Source organism: Magallana gigas, chromosome 2 (genome assembly GCF_963853765.1).
Source record: "Magallana gigas chromosome 2, xbMagGiga1.1, whole genome shotgun sequence".
NCBI classification, from domain to species: domain Eukaryota; kingdom Metazoa; phylum Mollusca; class Bivalvia; order Ostreida; family Ostreidae; genus Magallana; species Magallana gigas.
The window spans coordinates 55303154-55322970 of NC_088854.1; the positions used below are offsets into that span (position 1 = coordinate 55303154).

At 35.3% G+C, this 19817-nt stretch overlaps 1 protein-coding gene across 13 annotated transcripts in view; it reads left to right on the forward strand.

Moving 5' to 3' along the window:
* The window catches only part of LOC105325026 (kin of IRRE-like protein 1), a 46570-nt gene that overhangs the window by 15864 nt on the left and 10889 nt on the right, over nucleotides 1–19817 (forward strand). For 8 of the 13 annotated variants that reach the window (XM_034447612.2, XM_066077323.1, XM_066077324.1 and 5 more), the window contains 3 exons: nucleotides 677–899; nucleotides 7228–7371; nucleotides 18193–18274. In XM_034447612.2, coding sequence (XP_034303503.1) covers nucleotides 18205–18274 — 70 coding nt within the window. In that variant the 5' untranslated portion in view covers nucleotides 677–899; nucleotides 7228–7371; nucleotides 18193–18204. Of the gene's footprint in view, nucleotides 1–401; nucleotides 424–676; nucleotides 900–7227; nucleotides 7372–14492; nucleotides 14627–18192; nucleotides 18275–19817 lie in introns of those variants that run through there. The other 5 variants (XM_034447614.2, XM_066077328.1, XM_066077326.1 and 2 more) reach the window with 4 other exon arrangements.

Here is a 19817-nt window from a genome sequence, read left to right on the forward strand (position 1 = left end):
CCTACACCGTCAATGAACCAGCCACAAAAAACCAATACAAGTACAATGTAAGCCAATCAATTTAACACTCTAGGTACTACTACGCCTGTCGTGTCACTGAATCGTCTCAACCATGGATCACTGACGACTTAGACCAGTTTGCACTTCCTCAGAACACTGAGGTTTAGAAAGCTGGCATTCTCTGATCATTACTGAGAGGAAGTTTGAATGGTTGGATCATAGATTGGTAGATTTTGGAAGCTAGGATCAGTAAAGTTTTCCTTGATTTCATTTATTATTACTATGTACCACTGAGTTTGATCAGTTGGATGCTGGGATCTGTGACATTTTGTTGGACTACATTCCACTAATACATGTACAATGGACCACTGAGCTGTAATTCGATCTTGGATCAGGTGAACGTTGGAGAAACTCTGTGGTCAGGTGAATGAGATAAGTTATTTCCCCTCTACCTGGCAAGCAGTACCTGTAACTCTGACATCTATTGTCCACTTCATCTTGTACCACACTCCTTATAGTCTCACAATCCCTGGGGCAATTTCACAGACAATGAAGTGAAATCTCTTGTAGCGAGATACTTATCACTTACGGGATAATATTTACACTGATGAGACTCATTATTGAACATCATAGAAGACTTGTTTATGTGTTTATCTTAGCTTTGTTGATCTTTCAGGTAAGCTATTGACCAGCTTCAGGAGATAGGATTAGAGTTTTCACTCCAAAAATCACAATTGCCAATGAAAATGCTCCGGGATTGATGGTTTGTGTGGAAATATCTTAGATCCAGTGGATGAAGGAGAGTTCTCTCGATGTTTTCACGTACTACATGTCACACAGACCTAGTGATACACGATATCGAGGATTTATCATTCTAAGGGATTTATTCGTAACAGCAGGTAAGTTGTGTGGATTCAGTTGTAAAAAGCATCAAGTGACTGTACTGTATATGCAAATGCACTATTTAAAAGAGATTTTTTAAGCCCATTAAATGAGTGTGCATTCTTATTGTTACAACATGTATGATTCCCAATTGGAACAACTGGTATATTGATTCAATCAAATCTCGGGCATTTGATGCATATTTCTCCAAGCCAAGGAATACGATTTCAGATTCTATCTTCTTATCTGTCATCAAATTTGTAAATTTTTCTATATTGGCATTCACACAGAATTAACTTGATTAAACTGTGAAATGCAGTGTTCATTTGATGCAGTGATTAATTGGAAAGCAGAGGCAGAATATCGACAGATTTCTATTTTCAACTTGACAATCAACTCAGCACTATACAGAGCCGCAAACACTGGCAGGGGAAGCAACCCATGCGGAAAATTCTCATTTGATAATTTAATAGTTTTGATTGGCTGCAGCAGTTTGCCACGAGTTTATGACAAAATCACTCAAAATGTAATTGCATGTTTTGGATTGGACATGAAATTGAAAAGTGAGCTCAAACTTTTTGTGCAATGAAGCTCAACAAATCAAAGCTAGATTCTGACAGTGAGTCACTTTCATTGCAAAAATATCAGAATCTGCACAATGAAGTAAAAATAATGTGTTTTGACCCGAAGCGCTTTGTACAGCGGCTGTATGAAACCTTTATTCCAGCGTGAGGCAGTCTCTCTGGGAGGTAACTATACCTCTGCGGTGGACAGTAAAAACGATACGCTGAAACGTCTACATATTAGCTGGTCTGTCCACTGTCAGTTTTAATTAATCCTACAGCCTATATTGATTTTCTTGCAGTGTCACCTACATAAAACAAATTTCTTTGTGGACAGAATGCCTCAGTTTATTAAATTTTCTGTTGCCACTATTAAATAATTTTTTCACACAGCTTTAGAAAATGCTTAATACAATAGGAGAGGATAAAAAATAAGAAAGTACCAGGAAGTCCATTTTGACAAATGTCTAGGCTTTAATTCAGTCAATGTAGATGAAAAAATGTTGAGTTAAACAATTAATGAACAAGCTACATTAGTATAAACAAAAACCTAGAAAACTATTAATTTTTTTTTATAAAGATATGCACTACTAGTAATCAAACATTTTCAACACTGTGATCTGATCCTTTTGAAGTGTGAATTTCACAAATTAAGTGCATCAATTTCTGTTCCTTGGAATTTCAGAATATTAATGTAACAGACACCACAATCTGATGGTACGAACCTTGCAAATGAAACTTTATATGAAACTTTTTAATCATCATATCAATATGTGGAGAATGCTTAAGTTAAAGATGTTGCTATGAATTGAAGTTCAAATTTGAAAAGTAAGAAAGGAGATTACAGGGAAATAGTGTTTTAGATAAAAACATTAAAAATTACATGAAAAAACTATCAACTAGTAAGAGGAAAAATGAGATTGGATTCAATTTAGATAGCCAGCCAGAACATTAAGCTGTAATAAATCGAGGGGAAATGTTACATCAATCAACATATTTTTTCATCTTGCAAGAAGCAGGGTGAACATCGGATAACTTGATTGTAACTCTGATTCCTACAAGAGACGGACATTTGTCAATATAATCACACAAATACAATTAACGGTTCCAAAGAAATGTCCTTTTTTTCTCTGTTGACATGGACTGCATTTTAAGGGATAATTTCTTCCAATTCAGCAATTTCTTCATTAAATCTGAAGCAGCTTGTTGGAGCCTTTGATTTTGCAGTCTAATGGATTCTGTTCTAATGGATTCTGTCTGACAATTTTATTCAAATACGGGTATTGTCTGTATTCCATGCAACTTGAATCTTAAAGGAGAGGAAATAAAAAATGGGTCAAGTTTTCATAAATAAGTCACTTTATTGTAGGAGAAATTACAATTCTATATATAAACACGGTTATTCAATATTAGCCAGATTAAGAAGACTGGATGGTCATGGCCATTTTTAGACCATATAAATCTCCTTCAATAAAAGAGCTCTGTATTTAGCTATAGGAAAAAATTCAAATTTTAAAGTTAAAATTTTAAAAATTAGTTTATAGACTAACAAATTATTTTTAATTCAAGGTAGGTTCATTTGTTAATTTTGTTGACCACCCTGAGCCTCTTTTTAAAAAAATATATCTTTCTTTATTACAAAAACAAAATTTAGGATATCAATACAGTAATACAGTTGAAGAGGAGGCGTAAATTTATTGTTCACTGTGAAAGATAATGCACATCTTTCATACCTTTTTCCCAGCAAAATATCCATCATAAATAGGTATTACTGGTCTATAAATAAGTTGTAACAGCTACCTATAAAGTGCATAAAGCAATGAAATAATTTAGCTATCTGCATGATGATGTGTACAAATGACTTACGTTACTATATTTGTAAACTCTTTTGATGAGGCCGTAGGAAACAAAGTGGACAAGCGGTCTTGGAGGAAGCTGTTATAATTAACTCCCCCCTGGGGCACAGCGTCACTCTCTGGATGTGACGCATAAGACTTCATTATCACCTACATTTAAAAAAACTTAGAAGAAAAAGCTTTCTCTGGTTCTCCCCTCACATGCGAACAGAAAAGAGAGAAATTTACTCAATAAGGATAAAGTTCTTGGTGTCTGCAAAAAGAGGACATCAAAGAATATAGTGAGTCAGTTGGGAAAAAAGTGGTGAAATTTAAACCAAAAACACTTTAAAAAAAAGTGAGAACTGTTTTGTGCAACTTGAGTCCATTGAATGAAGAAATATGGAGTGGGTAATAATACTGACACATTGATTTAACAACAATTAGCTAAATTGTGGTCGGTGCTGTGGGACGCATGGAATGGAGATTTCAATATCCTGCAGCCACTTAAATTAATGCATTAGAAAGGTAACCTTTCCAAGGAGAAAAACTCAACACTGCAACTGCTCTTTTTGATAGAACTATAGTGGGAATATTGATTCCGGGGTGTTTTAATTGTAAAAGAAGTGACATGCGTAACAGTAAATATAGAAAACACAATTCTGTTTCATGGTGGGACACTTTATACATACAGCTTAAGTGAACCGTATATTGGTATGAATTATTAAATTTATTTCTATTTTGCTCTAGGTAATGAAGAAAATAAGAGAAAAAAAACCTATAAATGTATCTGTGTCTGTCACTGGCTTTGAAGTGTGGGGGTTAAGTAAAACTTTATAAGAAAATGGAGCGGCTTGGTTCCATCAGTTCTAGGGTATATAAGTAAGGATGCGTCAACTTGACAGTAAATGATTACAGAGAACTCTTACAGAATGCATTAAGATGAGTGACATCTTGTATAGATGTTCATCTTTGGAGGATTATTAGAAATAATTCACTAGGTAAGGAAATTGGTTACCGTGGAATCAAATTGATTTGAGAATATTGTGTAAAACTTTTGAAATGCACTGGAGCAAAGCATTGAGAAAAGTTATGGCTAATGTGTAAAAAAAAAAAAGAAAAGAAAAAAGAAGAAAAAGAAAAACCCTCTGTGGGTTGAGTGTTCCAGCTGGTGGTGAATCATTGAATATAAATGTGTAGGTATTATTTACTTGATAAATTGCCTGATGTCGGCCTAATGATATCACAATACATGTAACAGGCTCTTGGAAGGACGGTAACCATTGTTATGTAAGCGGTTTTATTGGACAGAGGCTGAAGTGATTTGATTAATGGACCATTTCATTTATGATTTGATTTTTTGGGGGGAGTATTAGTTGCTATATTCTCTTAAGGAAAGGTGAGTTTAAGGTGGTATGGGACACCTTCATGCTGTGACGTATTATTTATCGAAATAAACAATAAAATCAAGTATAATTTTATAAATAGTTTCTTTCCCAATATTGTCATCTAACAGAGCAGTGCAGTGGGTTAGAGGATTCACTACTGATCTACAAGTCATGAGTTCGAATCCAGCTGGGAATTTTAAAAATTTTACATTTCCAAAAATTTTTAAAACATAAATTTTGGTTAAATATTGTAAACTTTGAAAATTCTAAACATGTTCAAGAATTTTAATTATAATGTACTTTTGTCCACATAAATATTGACGGTTGTCCCATACCACCTTAAATGTGTGTTCCTCAAAGAACGGAAGCAAGAAAAAATACACAATGTATATATAAAAAAGATCTTTACAACCATATTTGTAAAGCTGTGCTGAATTGTTTTGCCATAGATTCTTTTAAGATAATCATATACATTGATGTTTTCTGACGTACTGGTTTGAACATAAAAGGTCATTAAGAAATAGATATTTGAAAAACCAATTAGCTTCTTTATAATGCAGTTTGTAGGATCAATTTCTGTTTGGTGCAAATTGTTATGAAAATTGAAAATGATTTTATAGGTGAAGTGTCTTATCTAGCATGAGTCATGGAGACTGCTGAATTCCCCAGTAGATCACAAGCTGAGAGATGGGATCCAAGATAGCCCGCTTATTTTTTTACATAAATACACCAAGAGAGATAACTCAATATTGGATTTGTTTTTGCAATTTGTGTACCGGTACTTAAATTTATAAATTTTGTATGAGTAAGAAATAGCCAAACATGGGTTTTAATTTGATTGTATAAATGTCTTTCGATGTGAATTTCTTGACGAAACAATGTGATTGGTTAATTTACAGCTGGGATTCATTGCGATATTTAATTGCTGAGTTCACAATTCTCTTGGTGCTGTCTTAGGAGGTCGCGATGAACTTAATGTCTTTTGTTTTAACAATCAGCAAAACCCAGCACTTCATTACAATTTTTTAAAAATTCATTCATTTCCCAGCGGAGTGAAAGCAGAGTAATTTTGCGGAGAATGTTAAATTTATGAGGAGGAAATGCTGTGACTCGCAGTGAACTCAGATACGACAATGATATCGAAAGATGATCATCTTAATGATTATTTTGTATGGGAGAAGCCATGCTTAAGGATTTAATTGAGTCGGTTCTTCCAGGCAAAGATAATGCCACAGTGAACACTGGCTGCAGATTCTGTAGGCTATTCCTTGTCCAAATTATATACATCAACTATGAAGTATATGATCAATACATCTTTGGGATATGGTCCATCATGATTATTTTTTGCCAATTTGTCAGATTGCTTTTTGTGAATCATATTCTTTGGTGGGTGACATATTAGATGGGGTACAATATTCGCAGACAGATGTAACAGGTTTAGTTTCTGAGAAAAAAATACAGTATATAAATAAGTCCATAAATATTATATTAACAAAATGTTGGGACACAATTTTATTTCAATCCATAAATCAAATAAGTGCTGACAAAAATCAAGTAGTTGGGATTGTTAGCTGTTGGTTTAGGTACAATCTCTGCCAGTTACATAATTTGTATCAGTTTTATCCACTATGTGTTGTAATTGTCATTGCCTGTCATCACTTTTACATTAATTAACATGTACAATTTTTTTTTACAAGTCTAAAGGCAAAAGGTCAAGGCCCTTACCTGGGTCTTTCATTTTTTCCACAATTTAATCATAGGTTACTTTGTATATCAATTATAATTGAATTGTATATACTTTATAATAACATATTTAAATGATAAGTTATCATTTGTTAAATGTGTTTGAATAACAGCATACATGCAACTACCTACTTGAACTTATCCCCTTTAAAAAAAAAAGGAAAAATAAATATATATATCTATAAAGGAGTTCATTTAAAAAAAAGAAGCTCCCAAAAATCACATTGATACAGGTGTATATTAGATCAACACAGGAGGAGAGGCAAGAATTGATAAAGTAAAGAAAAAAATACAGTGTTTTATTACATAAAAAACTGATACTGTCAGAACAGATAGTGATCTAGGGGAATCCTGTCTATGGAAACTGAAATTGGAAAACTCTTAGAGATAGGTATGTTTATTTTAACAATGTTTAAATGTCGTTTTGGTCTTTGCATATCCTGTGTTTTATAGTTAAAACTGTATCTGTGGTTACTCTTTCATCTTTACAAGAGAGAATAAACATGGTGCATACAGATGTTAAAAAAACCTTACATTGAGGCAGGTCAAATGCCAAAACTCACAGCAGGTCATATATTTGAATGCTGGGCACTGATTGGTTGATAATCCTGCCACAGTATCTGTTGCTACAGGCAACTATGATTTGGGAAGGCACCTCTCTGCATAGAGTGTTGTGTATTACTCACTGTAGCCCTGTGCTAAAACATTGTTATCATTTTCTCATTATTGAATTACCTAGTCGTTAATACTGACCCCAAGTCTGGAATGTTTTAATCAGGGACTTCATTAAAGATTTGTACTCACACCTAATTGTAGAGACTCTGCTTGGTGTGGTGAGATTGCAATGGTGGTGAGAGGAACATGGGATATGTGAACAGACAAACGGAGTGAGGGAATCAGAGGACAGACAGTTTCAAAGTTTATCTCTTTGCAAAGGAACACCAGCCGAGCTGCTGAAAGGTACCATTTTATTATCCATTAGTAAGGAGAAGTTTACATGTGTTTCTTAAAGTTTCAAATGATGGGGTTTTTTTGTGAAATTTTCTTTGCCCACAATCTGTGTACATTTGTTTAGTGTTGGAGTATAGGCACATATCTGTCTTTGATTGTATTGTAAATTGTTTACGTTTTGTAAGGGTTTTTTCGCTTGACATGAAGTTTTTTGAAAGTAGCAGATGCTGAAGCTGCAGCTGTAGAATTTATGTGCTAGCTACCCCTATAAACTGGTCTCTACAGACTTTTCACCGGTCTCACAGACCTACATCAGGGGGAGACCTCAAACATAAGCAAATAGTTTGACAGAACTTTGGCCAGCTTGCTGGAATGTTGGCTATCAATGGTTTCCTATGACTGAGTTGTGGTCAGAATAATGAGTCTGTGATGACAGAGAAGCCAGAGCATGATGAGAGTAAATGGATGGGATGATCTTCAGCAATCTGTGATCGGATGTGTCTTCACAGTATATAGTTTTTATACCCCCCGCAAACAAAGTTTGGGGGGGTATATAGGAATCACCTTGTCCGTCCGTCCGTCTGTCCGTCTGTCTGTCTGTCAGTCTGTCTGTGCAATCGTGTCCGGTCTATATCTTTCTTATGGAGAAACATTGGAACTTCTTACTTCACACAAAGATTGCTTATGACCTAAACATGTGTCATGACCTTGACCCAAGGTCATTCGGGCAAGGTCAAGGTCACTGGCAGAAAAAGTGCAAAATTCGTGTCCGGTCCATATCTTTCTCATGGAGAAACATTGGAAGTTCTTACTTCACACAAAGATTGCTTATGACCTAACGGTGTGTCATGACCTTGACTCAAGGTCATTCGGGAAGGGTCAAGGTCACTGGCAGAAAAAGTGCAAAATTCTTGTCCAGTCCATATCTTTCTTATAGGGAAACATTGGAAGTTTTCACTTCACACGAAGATTGCTTATGACCTAAGGGTGTGTCATGACCTTGAACCTAGGTCATTTGGGCAAGGTCAAGGTCACTAGCAGAAAAAGTGCAAAATTCGTGTCCGGTCCATATCTTTCTTATGGGGAAACATTGGAAGTTTTTACTTCACACAAAGATTGCTTATGATCTAAAGGTGTGTCATGACCTTGACCCAAGGTCATTCGGGCAAGGTCAAGGTCACTGGCAAAAAAAATGCAAAATTCGTGGCCGGTCCATATCTTTCTTATGGGGAAACATTGGAAGTTCTTACTTCACACAAAGATTGCTTATGATTAAAGGGTGTGTCATGACCTTGGGTCTTGACCCAAGGTCAATTGAGAAAGTTCAAGGTCATTGTTTCAAAAAAGCTAAATTCTGTCTGTGTCATGTCTTGTATTAATGGAAATATTAGAAGCTGAAAATCAGCAGTTTTCAAAAATAAAGCAGTTGTTATTTATAGAAAATGGACAGTGAAATAGATTCATCCAATATTTTCTGTAATATCAAAAATATACGCATTATGATTTTTTTCTTAGCGGGGGGTATCAATTGTGAGCTTGCTCACAGTACCTCTAGTTTGAATTATATCTGGTAAAGTTACTGTTATAGGCATCAAGACTAATGGTCATTTTCTAAAACATCCTGTCCTAAATTGCTCACCTAATTTTTTTACCTGACAAGTAACCGATTTTAACCATTCATGCCAACTTTTGAGTTTTGTTTTTTGATTTGGCATCATGCATCTGCAGTTGGGAGTAGATTGATCAAGCTTATTGATAACAAATTATACAAACAGGAAATCTTCTGCTATTTTGATTGAATGCAAAAAGTGTTTTAATAGCTTGAAAGAGATCCATTCTGTGTGGAAAAGGCTGCCAACATTGACACCTGAGGGAGATGGCAGAACACACTATCATGTTAACAGATCTCCATTTGCAGCTAATTGCTGCTATCATCAGCTATTGTTTTCCATTTTTTGTAAGTTTTTGTCTCACAGAAATAGAAAAAGGAAATCTGTCAGTTGGACCACTAATGGATCGTTTATCCCCTGTGGTATCCGGGTATTTGGATTCCCGGATATTGATTTCTGTTGTTGTGTGTACCTCTAATAATTTGTTTGCTTTCTCTTTCACACAGTCCTATTAATATATATGTAGACACTTATAAAAAAATAATAGCTCTATAAAATTCATTTCCCTCAAAGGAGTTAAATTTATTTTATGATTTGACTTCAATTGTTGAGTAGTGCAGGTGCATCATACTACAGTATAGGTAAAACAAAATCTGGCATTGAAAAGTAAGTACATAAATTTTGTAGCGGTATTTTAAAATGGGACGTCAGCTGCATTACATTACAATGTTGAGGGTTTATCATACATTGTTGTTCCCCTCTATTTTTAATGATTAATAAAAACCTGTGGTGGGCATGAAGGTGAAAAGGGACATGTTATCTTCTGACGGAGAGACAAGACAGCTATTGGTGATCATCTCAGTAGGTTGAGGAGGGGGTTACTATTAATTCATGCTCAGGGCCTGACCCCCTGTCCCAATTCGGTTAATTATGAGATGGGCTGAGAACATGCTTGTCATCACCTTGTACTGTAGCAACATGATAAATCGGCCCAGCTACAACTCAGTCAATGGACTAGTTGTTGTTATATACTGTTAACCCAATGACAAATGTTAAAGAGGGCTTTCTTTTTTGTGTGTTTGATGAACATTGGGGGCTGGATTGATGACTTTCAGACTGGAGTAGATAGCAGGCTGACAGTTCAAAGACTCGTAAAGGAATCTGGGCAGGTCTGCTGTTATTTTTGGCAGTACTTGGTGACATGACCAGACTTGGGATATCAGAGTTTGATGTAAATGACCTGATTTCTGAATAAAACAATAGACTCAGACATCTCCACGGGTGTTCCTGTCTGCTAATTTCTGAAATTTCCCTAAATTAGTGCTGTATTATCTACATTTTTATCCCTAATCTTATCCCGAAGTTTATTTGATGCCGAAACTTATATTGTTTTATTTCCAATTTGCCCCCTCTCTCCTCCTTGAATAATACCCAATAAGATTTTTGAGATTTGTATAAGAAATCTCTGGCAGATACCCAGAATTCTCTTCAAATATTTACTGAAAGGGATAGAAAATATTATCAGCAACATCTCCAGTGATGCTTTGATGGTTTCCAGTCACAGAAAGAGAAATCTGTCAAACTCTTTTTTAGGAATCTGTCCTCTTTGTGTACTCTAAGCAGGTTCATATGAAAACATTTAGTTGTCTGTCTTAGAAATCTTTCAATTTTCATATCTTCTGTGGTGATGTTTATCAGATCGGCTTTGGATGCTCCTTGTAAACAGATGTAAACATGGAAAATTAATTCTCTTTGAGCATGTTTTAACTTTGTCAGTGATATTTGGGTGGAATATGTCAGTAAAGTTGAAATTTGATTTTGATTTGTTATGGATAAAATTAGTTTATGATACAGAATCAACGTCTGATGTTTAGACTTCCTAATATATTTGAGGGATCATGGATTCGTCAGGTTAGAACTTTGGGGAGAAGCCAAGATCAAGGAAGAGTCTGAGAGTGATGATCAGTTCAATGTCTCATTAGAGCTTGAAGCTGTTACTATATTAACCCAAGCAAGCCTTTGTTAAATTATTTCTACATCATTACACTAGATTTTGACATGGTAATTCATAGTTCAAATTTTCGACAAAGAAAGTTCATTCACAAGATAGGAAATGAGAATAATAGAAGATCATGCCAGTATGATAAAAGAGACTATTCAATATATTTGGAGACTGAACAACTTTACTAATGGACTACTAGTATTTAGTATAAGTAGTGATCTAAAACAATGCATCAAATGTTGAGACTGAAGCTGTTCAAACAGAAACCAACTTAGGCAACTCAAGATGGAGTGTCCACAGAATCACAAGCATTACAAACAAACAGTCCTGACTGAGCTGTGAACCAGGCACTTAATTGGTCATTAACCAGGGGTCGTAGCCAGGGTCAAGGTTACTATGTTAGGGACATATGGATCCAAGAATCATGGCACTTAATGAATTAGCACATGTTGCACCTGTGCCATTACCAGCAACTTCTTGGAATGTTTGGACATCTTGGTATCTGAGTGAGTAGCTTTCAGGGGACTCTAGCTATCACATGACCACAGTGTTGATCCCACAGGGGACATGGGATGGGAATACCAGTGTATCCTTAATAGCTAAGGCATACCTGCTTAATGTGTTTTAAATCTGTAGTGAAATATACAACAGAAATACATATCTCCAGAATCAGTGCCAAATTATTAGACAAATTACTGTTTTACGTCAATCATTCAAAATATTTTTAAAGCATAATGAATTATTTACTCAAAATATGAACTGTGGGAAAGGGGTAGAATTATCTTGGAGTTCTAATGAGCCATACTCTCTACATAATCTGCAAAGTTCTATGCAGCCTGTACTCTAACTACTTAGATAAGAGACATTTTCTGCCAGCATCTTGAGTTTAATTGCCAGCTAGAAGATATACCAATATGGCGACAACTTTTGGGGCAAATTTATCATAAAGATACGTACATGTCTGATAATTCTGCATATCTTAATTACCTTCTAAATTCAGACTCCCCTAGACCTATAACTTTTAAACCCTTGATTGCATGTGCCAATGAATTAAGATAGTCAAATCAGCTCTAATTTTTGACTTTATTTCAACAACAGGTGATGAAAGCATTAATTTTGTTATTGGAATGCTGCGGATATTTATGTAAATTGGCTTGATAAGTGCATTAAGTCGGGTTAAGTCACATTTGATGATGTTAATTAGCTAAATCTGAACTCTGTGATCTCCATTTCCAATTTTCTTCATGTTGATGACTTCGTGGATAGGCCACATTAAACCCCTCCACTCGGATTACAGCCCTGGTATTGGTTCTGGTGTAAAAATAAGTTTGAACTGAAACGATGCTCTATTAATGTCAGCTTTCACAAATCTTCAAATCTGTAGAAAACTCTAATGTGTAAGCGGGCTTTGTGTATAAAGTAGTTTATGTGAAACAAATCTTCCTCCAGTTGAGGCCGTGGATTATCTGTGCACCTGTTTATTTATCTGCATGCTTCGTACAGGTGAACTTCCACATCGATGAGGAAATATATATCATATATCTAGTCTTCTGAATCACTTCCTTGATATAAAGACTGCATGATGTTGATAACAAAGAGTGCCTCGTTAATTCCCTTAAATCAGAAGCACATGCACAACCATTGTCTGGGGGGAAACTTGATACAGTTGAGTATAGTCTACAATTGGTAGTACATCATCATCTACATCCTCAGCAAGATCGTGTTTTCCCCATAGAGCTCAGTGTATGTCCTCACTAGTACACATTGTGTATTTTTGTGTATTATCATAGGAAGCAAGGTTAGGTTAGCTGGGGGGTCCAAGGTACCTGACATCATTATCTTTTGCTCAGGTGTTAGTCTGATAGCGAAAACAGTGGTTTATGAAAAAACAACAGTTTGCTTTATTACACTGTCATACTGTTTGTATGTTTTAGCCTCCAATATTAGCAAGAAGAGCCGGGTTGTAAAAATATGGGAGACAGTGATGTATACCAGTTGTAAAATGTAGCTTTCTCCTCACCAGATTTCTTTTTTTTATCTTTTGAATTCCCCTTGCACTTTACAATCATGTTTTTATCATTAAAATGTTTCTCCTTTCTTTGTCGGTGTTATGTAATCATTCAGTTCTGTAATCTCTTTGATGAAGGTGTTCTTTCTTCTGATAATTTGCCAGGCGTGATATGAGTAGCCCCAATAATGACTTCATTGTCTTTGTATCCGAGATAAAGTTTTTTGATAAACCTGAATTTAATTATGAATAAAATTTTGTATAATGTACATTTAATCAGTAAATAATGGAGGTAAAAATGCATGTTATGCAACATATTTTCCTTTGAAATATGTCAATTATCAGACAGAGTTTTATTATTTGATAATTACCAGTATACTAATGAGAAAGTGATGTTTATAGATATACCTGTATACTTTTGGAACTCTTTTGTCTTCTCTGTTTTGTTTTTTCTCAATTATTTTAATTTCCACAATTTAAAAAAAAAATATTCTAGATTTCTAACAAACTACCAATAGTGATGGTTTTGATTTCATGCTTTAGAAAATCAACTTAACTATGACATGGGACATCACCTCCTAGTAAAGGAGAAACAGCATTTACGATGAATTTATAAATGTTGCTGAAAAATGGTAAATTGCAAACATTGTGAAAATTAAAACGTCTTGTAAATTTCCAACTGTACAGTTTATGTTTGCTCTATATCAGAGTTTGTGGAGTGACATAATGGTGACTGGCAGCCATTCATTACTCAGGTTCTTGTCTGCTAGATGGATTAACACTTCTAACTGGCACCAAGCAGGGATTATGTGGCTGCTGATGTACGCAGTGACAGATATTTGTAATATGTTTCTTTTGATTGTCTGCAAACCTCCATGACTTGAAGATGATCCTAACATACACTATACGGCATTTCTCAATCAGTCTCTGTCACATTAATATAATTTATGAACCAATTCCTCTTTCATACAATGGTCAGACATAACAATTTCGCAGATGAAGGTGAGAAATGCTGGAAAATTATGAAGAAAATTATAATTTTCTGAAAGAAGGATGAGGTAATGGGATAGAACATGTTAGCTTTCCTATGATTCCAATGGTAAAGCTATCAAGGCCGATTCGCATGGCTTGCAGATTTTGATTTTGGGTGTACAAGAAGACGATGTACCTATGATTGAAAACCTTGAGAAGGTGCATTGCTGACTGTGGGCATGGGGTTGTTTTGACATCAAGAGTAGCTGAAGCTTGTCCACACAAATTGAATACGAATCCTTCTTTTGCCAGATAGTGTGTTCACTTGGTATCTTCAGCAGTTTACACCAAGAAGGATACTGTTTATCTTCTTTATCTGATAAAACTGAAGATGTTGTCCTACATTTGTAGACCAGACTGAACAAACAGCTGATTCAGTAATCAAATTATTGAAATCACAAGAGAATTATCAACTCTGACTCTCAAACCAGTAGATCAGGTCATTCATGTATAAACCTGATCAGGTGAGACAGAGCGAAGCATCGAAAGCTCACAACAGCTTCTAACTTTTGGAGGAGGAAGAAGTCTCTGTTATGGGTGATATGAAATGGTCATTAATAATAAGGAGGGAATGTAATCATTGGATGCACATGTCTGTGATTTGAAATGCTTGTAAGTAGATAAGGTAAACAGATTGTTGTCAGCTGCCATATTGAAAAGTGACAGTGAAAAATTGATGGGTTATACATCCCATGTTGATCTCTCCTCACAGCCCCCAAATTATCCAAACCTTTTGATGCATAATGAGACATTCACTGATCCAGGTGAGCCCAATTCTGGACATGTGTGATTCATTCCTAAACAACACCATTACTAGAACTGCAGAATTCAATGTCTGCTACTGGCTGGGGAAGACACAATGCTGTGATGTTTTTCTTGGAGTCCTTTCCTACAAGACCCATTGATGCAGAATTAGTGTGTTATATTTCTTTCTCAGTGGGGAGTTGTTAGTGTACTAAATAAGTGTATTACAGAATAATATCATTAAATGAACACTGCAAAATTGGCTGAAAGGTTCTACATGCGAACTGTTTGTGGTGAATTTCTTTTATCTGGATGTATAGGTCTTTTATCCTGAACTCAAACTGGTTCTTATCATGCTGATCTAATGCGATGCAAACAGAGTTGGATAATGCAGTGTGATGTTAAACTATTTTCTTCGCATTCCAAAAGTTCTTTGTCTTCATGGTACCATAGAGTAAACTGTTTCTTGTAAAATAATGTGGTATAGATTTCAAAGTAATGGCTGCACTGTGCAGGTGCTCTAAATGAGGTGAATAGCGTAAGAGAGGAGCTGGTCCTGCAAAGTAATTCACTGTAACGACTCGATAGTGCTTCTTGGTTTTCTTCTCTAATAAAAATCATATGTCCACATATTTGGCACATTTTGTCTGAACTTTGTTTTTAATTTAATCAGACACAATAGAGAAAATCAATTATTTTCAAATGTCATTATATAGAATAGTAAGTATTTTGACAATAAGGTAAAAATTCAATTTCATAAACGAAATTGTTTGTAATGTGTAAAAGGTTAATTCAAAGTAAGTTTGAGTGCTTTAATTATAAGAGCTTGAATTTTTATCAGTACATTGATACCTGTTGTCTTAATTAACTTGAAGAAACTTGTCCAAAAAGTTGAGCTTTGTGAATCTGAAGACATTTCAAATACATGTATTTGCAATAGTTTCCACCATCCAAACATTTCCACCTTAACAATTAACGAATGTCATTGAACAATTCTTAAGGTGGAATAACACACCTGGAAAAAGTCACACAAATTAACAGGAAATTGTTTGATAATGAAAGATATATTGATAAATAAACCGTACAAATGTCAAATAAGCGAAAAATTTACACTTTGGGGATAAAAAATGAATATCTAAAATAATTATTCCAGTAAGTAACAACAAAAGCCCCTGCGGGATTCGAACTCAGGATGTACGGATCACAAGTCCGATACTGTATCCACTCGTCTATGGAGTAAGTTATATTTCAGTCCATAAAATCCTTTTAATAGAACGAAATGTTGTTTCGATCAGCGGTCAGCCATTTTGTGATGATGTGTTATTCCACCTTAAAAGTAAAGAGCTGAGAACTGTGTGTCGTGATTGTGCCTACCTTGTGATGATTTAGGAACTCTGACCTTTGCTAATCGTAGCATTTAATTATAGGAGAGAAACTATTTTTATATTTATACAATGCGTTTGATAAAAACACTTCAGACACATTTATATACTTTTTGTGCCTTTTAATGAAGCAAACAGGAAATTTTTAAAGTTTTTCTTCAAAGACAATTTCTCAAGCTTCCATCAGAAGTCCTGTGGGGGGTGTGTCTGTGTTGGGGGGTTTATGCCCCTCCCCTGGTTCACAGATACCGGTCACACCATTACCCACAGTAAACAAGTGGAACCATCTGTTGAAGAACGGTCACACAGAGGTGTAGGGGCAACAGTTTGACTCTCCACGGTTATAAAAATATTGCTATTGGAGAGTTCAGAGCTATCAGGGCTCTGTGAATCCATGCTTGATGAGGATTTGAGGGATTCAGTGTGTGGCCCCAGAAGATCTGATTCTATTTCTTTGTTAAATATCAGTAGCTCTGCAGCATCTGCTAACAAAGCATGCTTCAAACACACGCACCCACCAAAAAATGATCTTTATTGTGTGTAAACATGAGATATGGGATTTGTTAATCTTTCTATAAACAATACAGGCGAGTGGTAAATAATACAGACTCTTTGTGTATCTCTCTGTATGTTGTCACCTGTAGATACCAAAGAAACAACCTGTTTTGGATGAATTGAATGTTTCATTAGCAATATAAAACTAAATGCAAGGGAGACATTACTGCAATAGTAAAGCAGAAATATTATTGAAGCATGAACATTTTCTTTTGTTGAGGATACATTGTTTCAATTGGAAAATTCAAGCCTTTATAATTTCAAATTGTAGCTAGAAGGTTCTCCTCTTTATTTGAAGATTGCTGCTGCAAAATTGTAGCATATTCCTGGTTTATTCCGACGTTTGTTGCTGTGGGGTTGAGATAACTTCTGGTGACTTATCATTGTAGTATTTCTACGAGTTTGTTTGCCTCTGCTCATATGTTGAGGCTGCAAACAAGAACTGACGCCAAAAAACAAGTTGGATCATCAGCCACAAGAATAAAAAAAGAACAATGGTCGTGTGTGTGTGAGGGTGGGTGACACAGATTTACATGTGGTAGTATTGTTGAAGACTGTTACCATTAAGCCATAAGGATCAGCGCCAATTTCGTGCATGAAGTGCCATGTGTCTAGACAAATAGTTTGTACTCTTTTTTTGATGCAATCTACATGCTGCCGGATTAGCCTCATAATCAGCAAAATTGTCTTCTGTTGCCTGTAGAGTTAGATAAATTGGTAGCTTGAAACATTTTCAAAACTGCACTTTCAGAACAAAAATCTGATAATTTTGTTTATGGCAACTGCTACAGATGCTGTAACTCTTTCTTAAAGCTCATTGTAAGCAAATTGAAGAATATACACACTGTCAGTATGCTGTTCAAGAAATGAAGTGTCTAGTGCATCGAAGTTTGAATTCACTGTATCAGAAAATAGTGAATTTGCCGCATTCTAAATAATGGATGAAGTATTGCATGTTTCGAAAAAGGTGATCAAAGGAAATAGTGATTATTCTGAGTTTTAATGTTTAATTGAATCTCTAATGAGAAATTAAGTTCTGTTGGAAACATTTTGTAACTGGGAGCCATGTTTCAATTTCCGATTAACACTTTGATTAAGTGAAGTTTTTCCGTCGACATCTTTCTGCGCCCCAATACAAGGGGCCATGTGCCAGCTCCTGTGTTTATATGTTGTTGATATACTCAAAGATTATGCAGGAGATAACTTTAATGAAGCAGGTGCTCCAAGACTCATTGCAGCAAACTTGGTCTTTTTTGCTATTTCTTTTTTTTACTATTTACGTAGTCTTTGGCACGAGGAAGCACATTGCTTTACCTGAACAAAACAATAGAATTTTATTGTGCTAATCTCTTTTGGCTCAGAATGCCTTCCAATGACGACTAATTTCACTTTGTCTCACTGACTTTTTTCACATCTTGGTCCAAATCTTGTTTGGCTCAGAATGTTCTTTTGTGACGACTAATTTACTTTGTCTTACTGATTGTTTTGCTATTTCAGACCACACTGTAGATGAATGCCATGGCCCGCTGTATCTCCCCACTGGTTCACAGTCTGGTGTTAGTAATCCTGTGTCAGCAAGGTAATGTATCCACTGCTACAGACACCTATTGGTGTCCACTACTCAGTCATTCAATTTATGCACCATGAGTACCATTAGTCCATTCATTCATTTGATTTACCAGTAGTTTATTGTATCACTTTTGTTTAACCATTTAAGAGATATTAAAATTAATCTTTGATCCATTATTTTTATTTTTTGAAAAGTGCTGATGTTGTAAGTTGTCTAAAAAATTAAAAATTCCAACTCCTTTATATATCAGTGATGGATAAGATAGTTTTGTTAGAGGGCAATGCCCCAAAAATATATAAAGAATACATGAATGCATCTCTGTTGATAATATTGCTCAAGCAATTTTTCTCTTGCAAAAAGTTAATGCTTTATATAATGTCAAATCTTCTATTGATTGCATTGACTGCTCCCAGAGTGTCTCTGATAAAATATCAAATAAAAGTTGAAATGTGACTTGGTACATGTGTTTTTTGAAATGCTAGCTGAGGGGTATTTCTCAGACGAGCATGAAGCGGCCCCACCAATTGTAATTAGGCCCTCACTGTGCGATAACTGCCTCCCTGCTCATAACATGTGATTTACACTCCTATTCTGCTAATTGATCTTGCTCAAAATTTCATTAGCCAACATCAAGTTTTACAAATTTTCAAGAGCCTAATGTAATTTTTGTATATTTAGAGCAAATCATTGCAGAGTTTTAAAATTTATGTGATGTTTGAGTACTTTCTGTAAGTGTAATGCCATCATATCACAACTTAAGGTGCTTCTGCATCAATTATCCTGATAGCTTTAATCAACAGATATATTCCCCCTAAGTTATTTAAACATTTCAAATCTCATAATTTACATGGTTTGTAGCCATAGCAATGATTGTATATGATATTACATCAATTGTGTAATGTTGTGACTCAATGAGTTTGTTGAATCATCAATGTTTCAAAAGATAAGAACATTTAGGCACTAATTGTATGTTTTCACACAACAGTAATGATACGTACCGATGCTCTATGTTATATGTATAATGAAAAATCTTATATCAAAACCATGAAATTTTGCACAAGGTAAAATCATAATGAATTCAAAATCTATATAGAAAATTCATATTTGCTATTTTTACAAGAGATACTGTATTCACATAAGTTTTGCATGACGATCAATACATTGAGATTCACATCTGGTAAAATATCTATACATAAATAAAAAACTTTCACAAGGCATTTATGTGTTTGTTCATATACCGTATACTTGTATTTCACATGAAATTCCTGTGTGGTACTGGCTGGCACAACTTGACCCGGTACAAGTTCAGATTTGCCTGCAGTTTTGACACTCTAAGGCTGGGGGGGGCCCTGCCTGAAAGTCTTTGGGGAGCTGATCTGCAAGTGCTGTATAGACAATACAGAGCTGTTTTCCATATCAGCTCATAAATCGCGGTCCATGGCACTGCCATGCTTACTGACCCTTGTCAAGGCTACAAGAGTTTGATGCAAAACACAGCCACAGAGCACATGTTTTCTTTGAATTTAACACCAGTCCTGTTCTTTGACAGGCA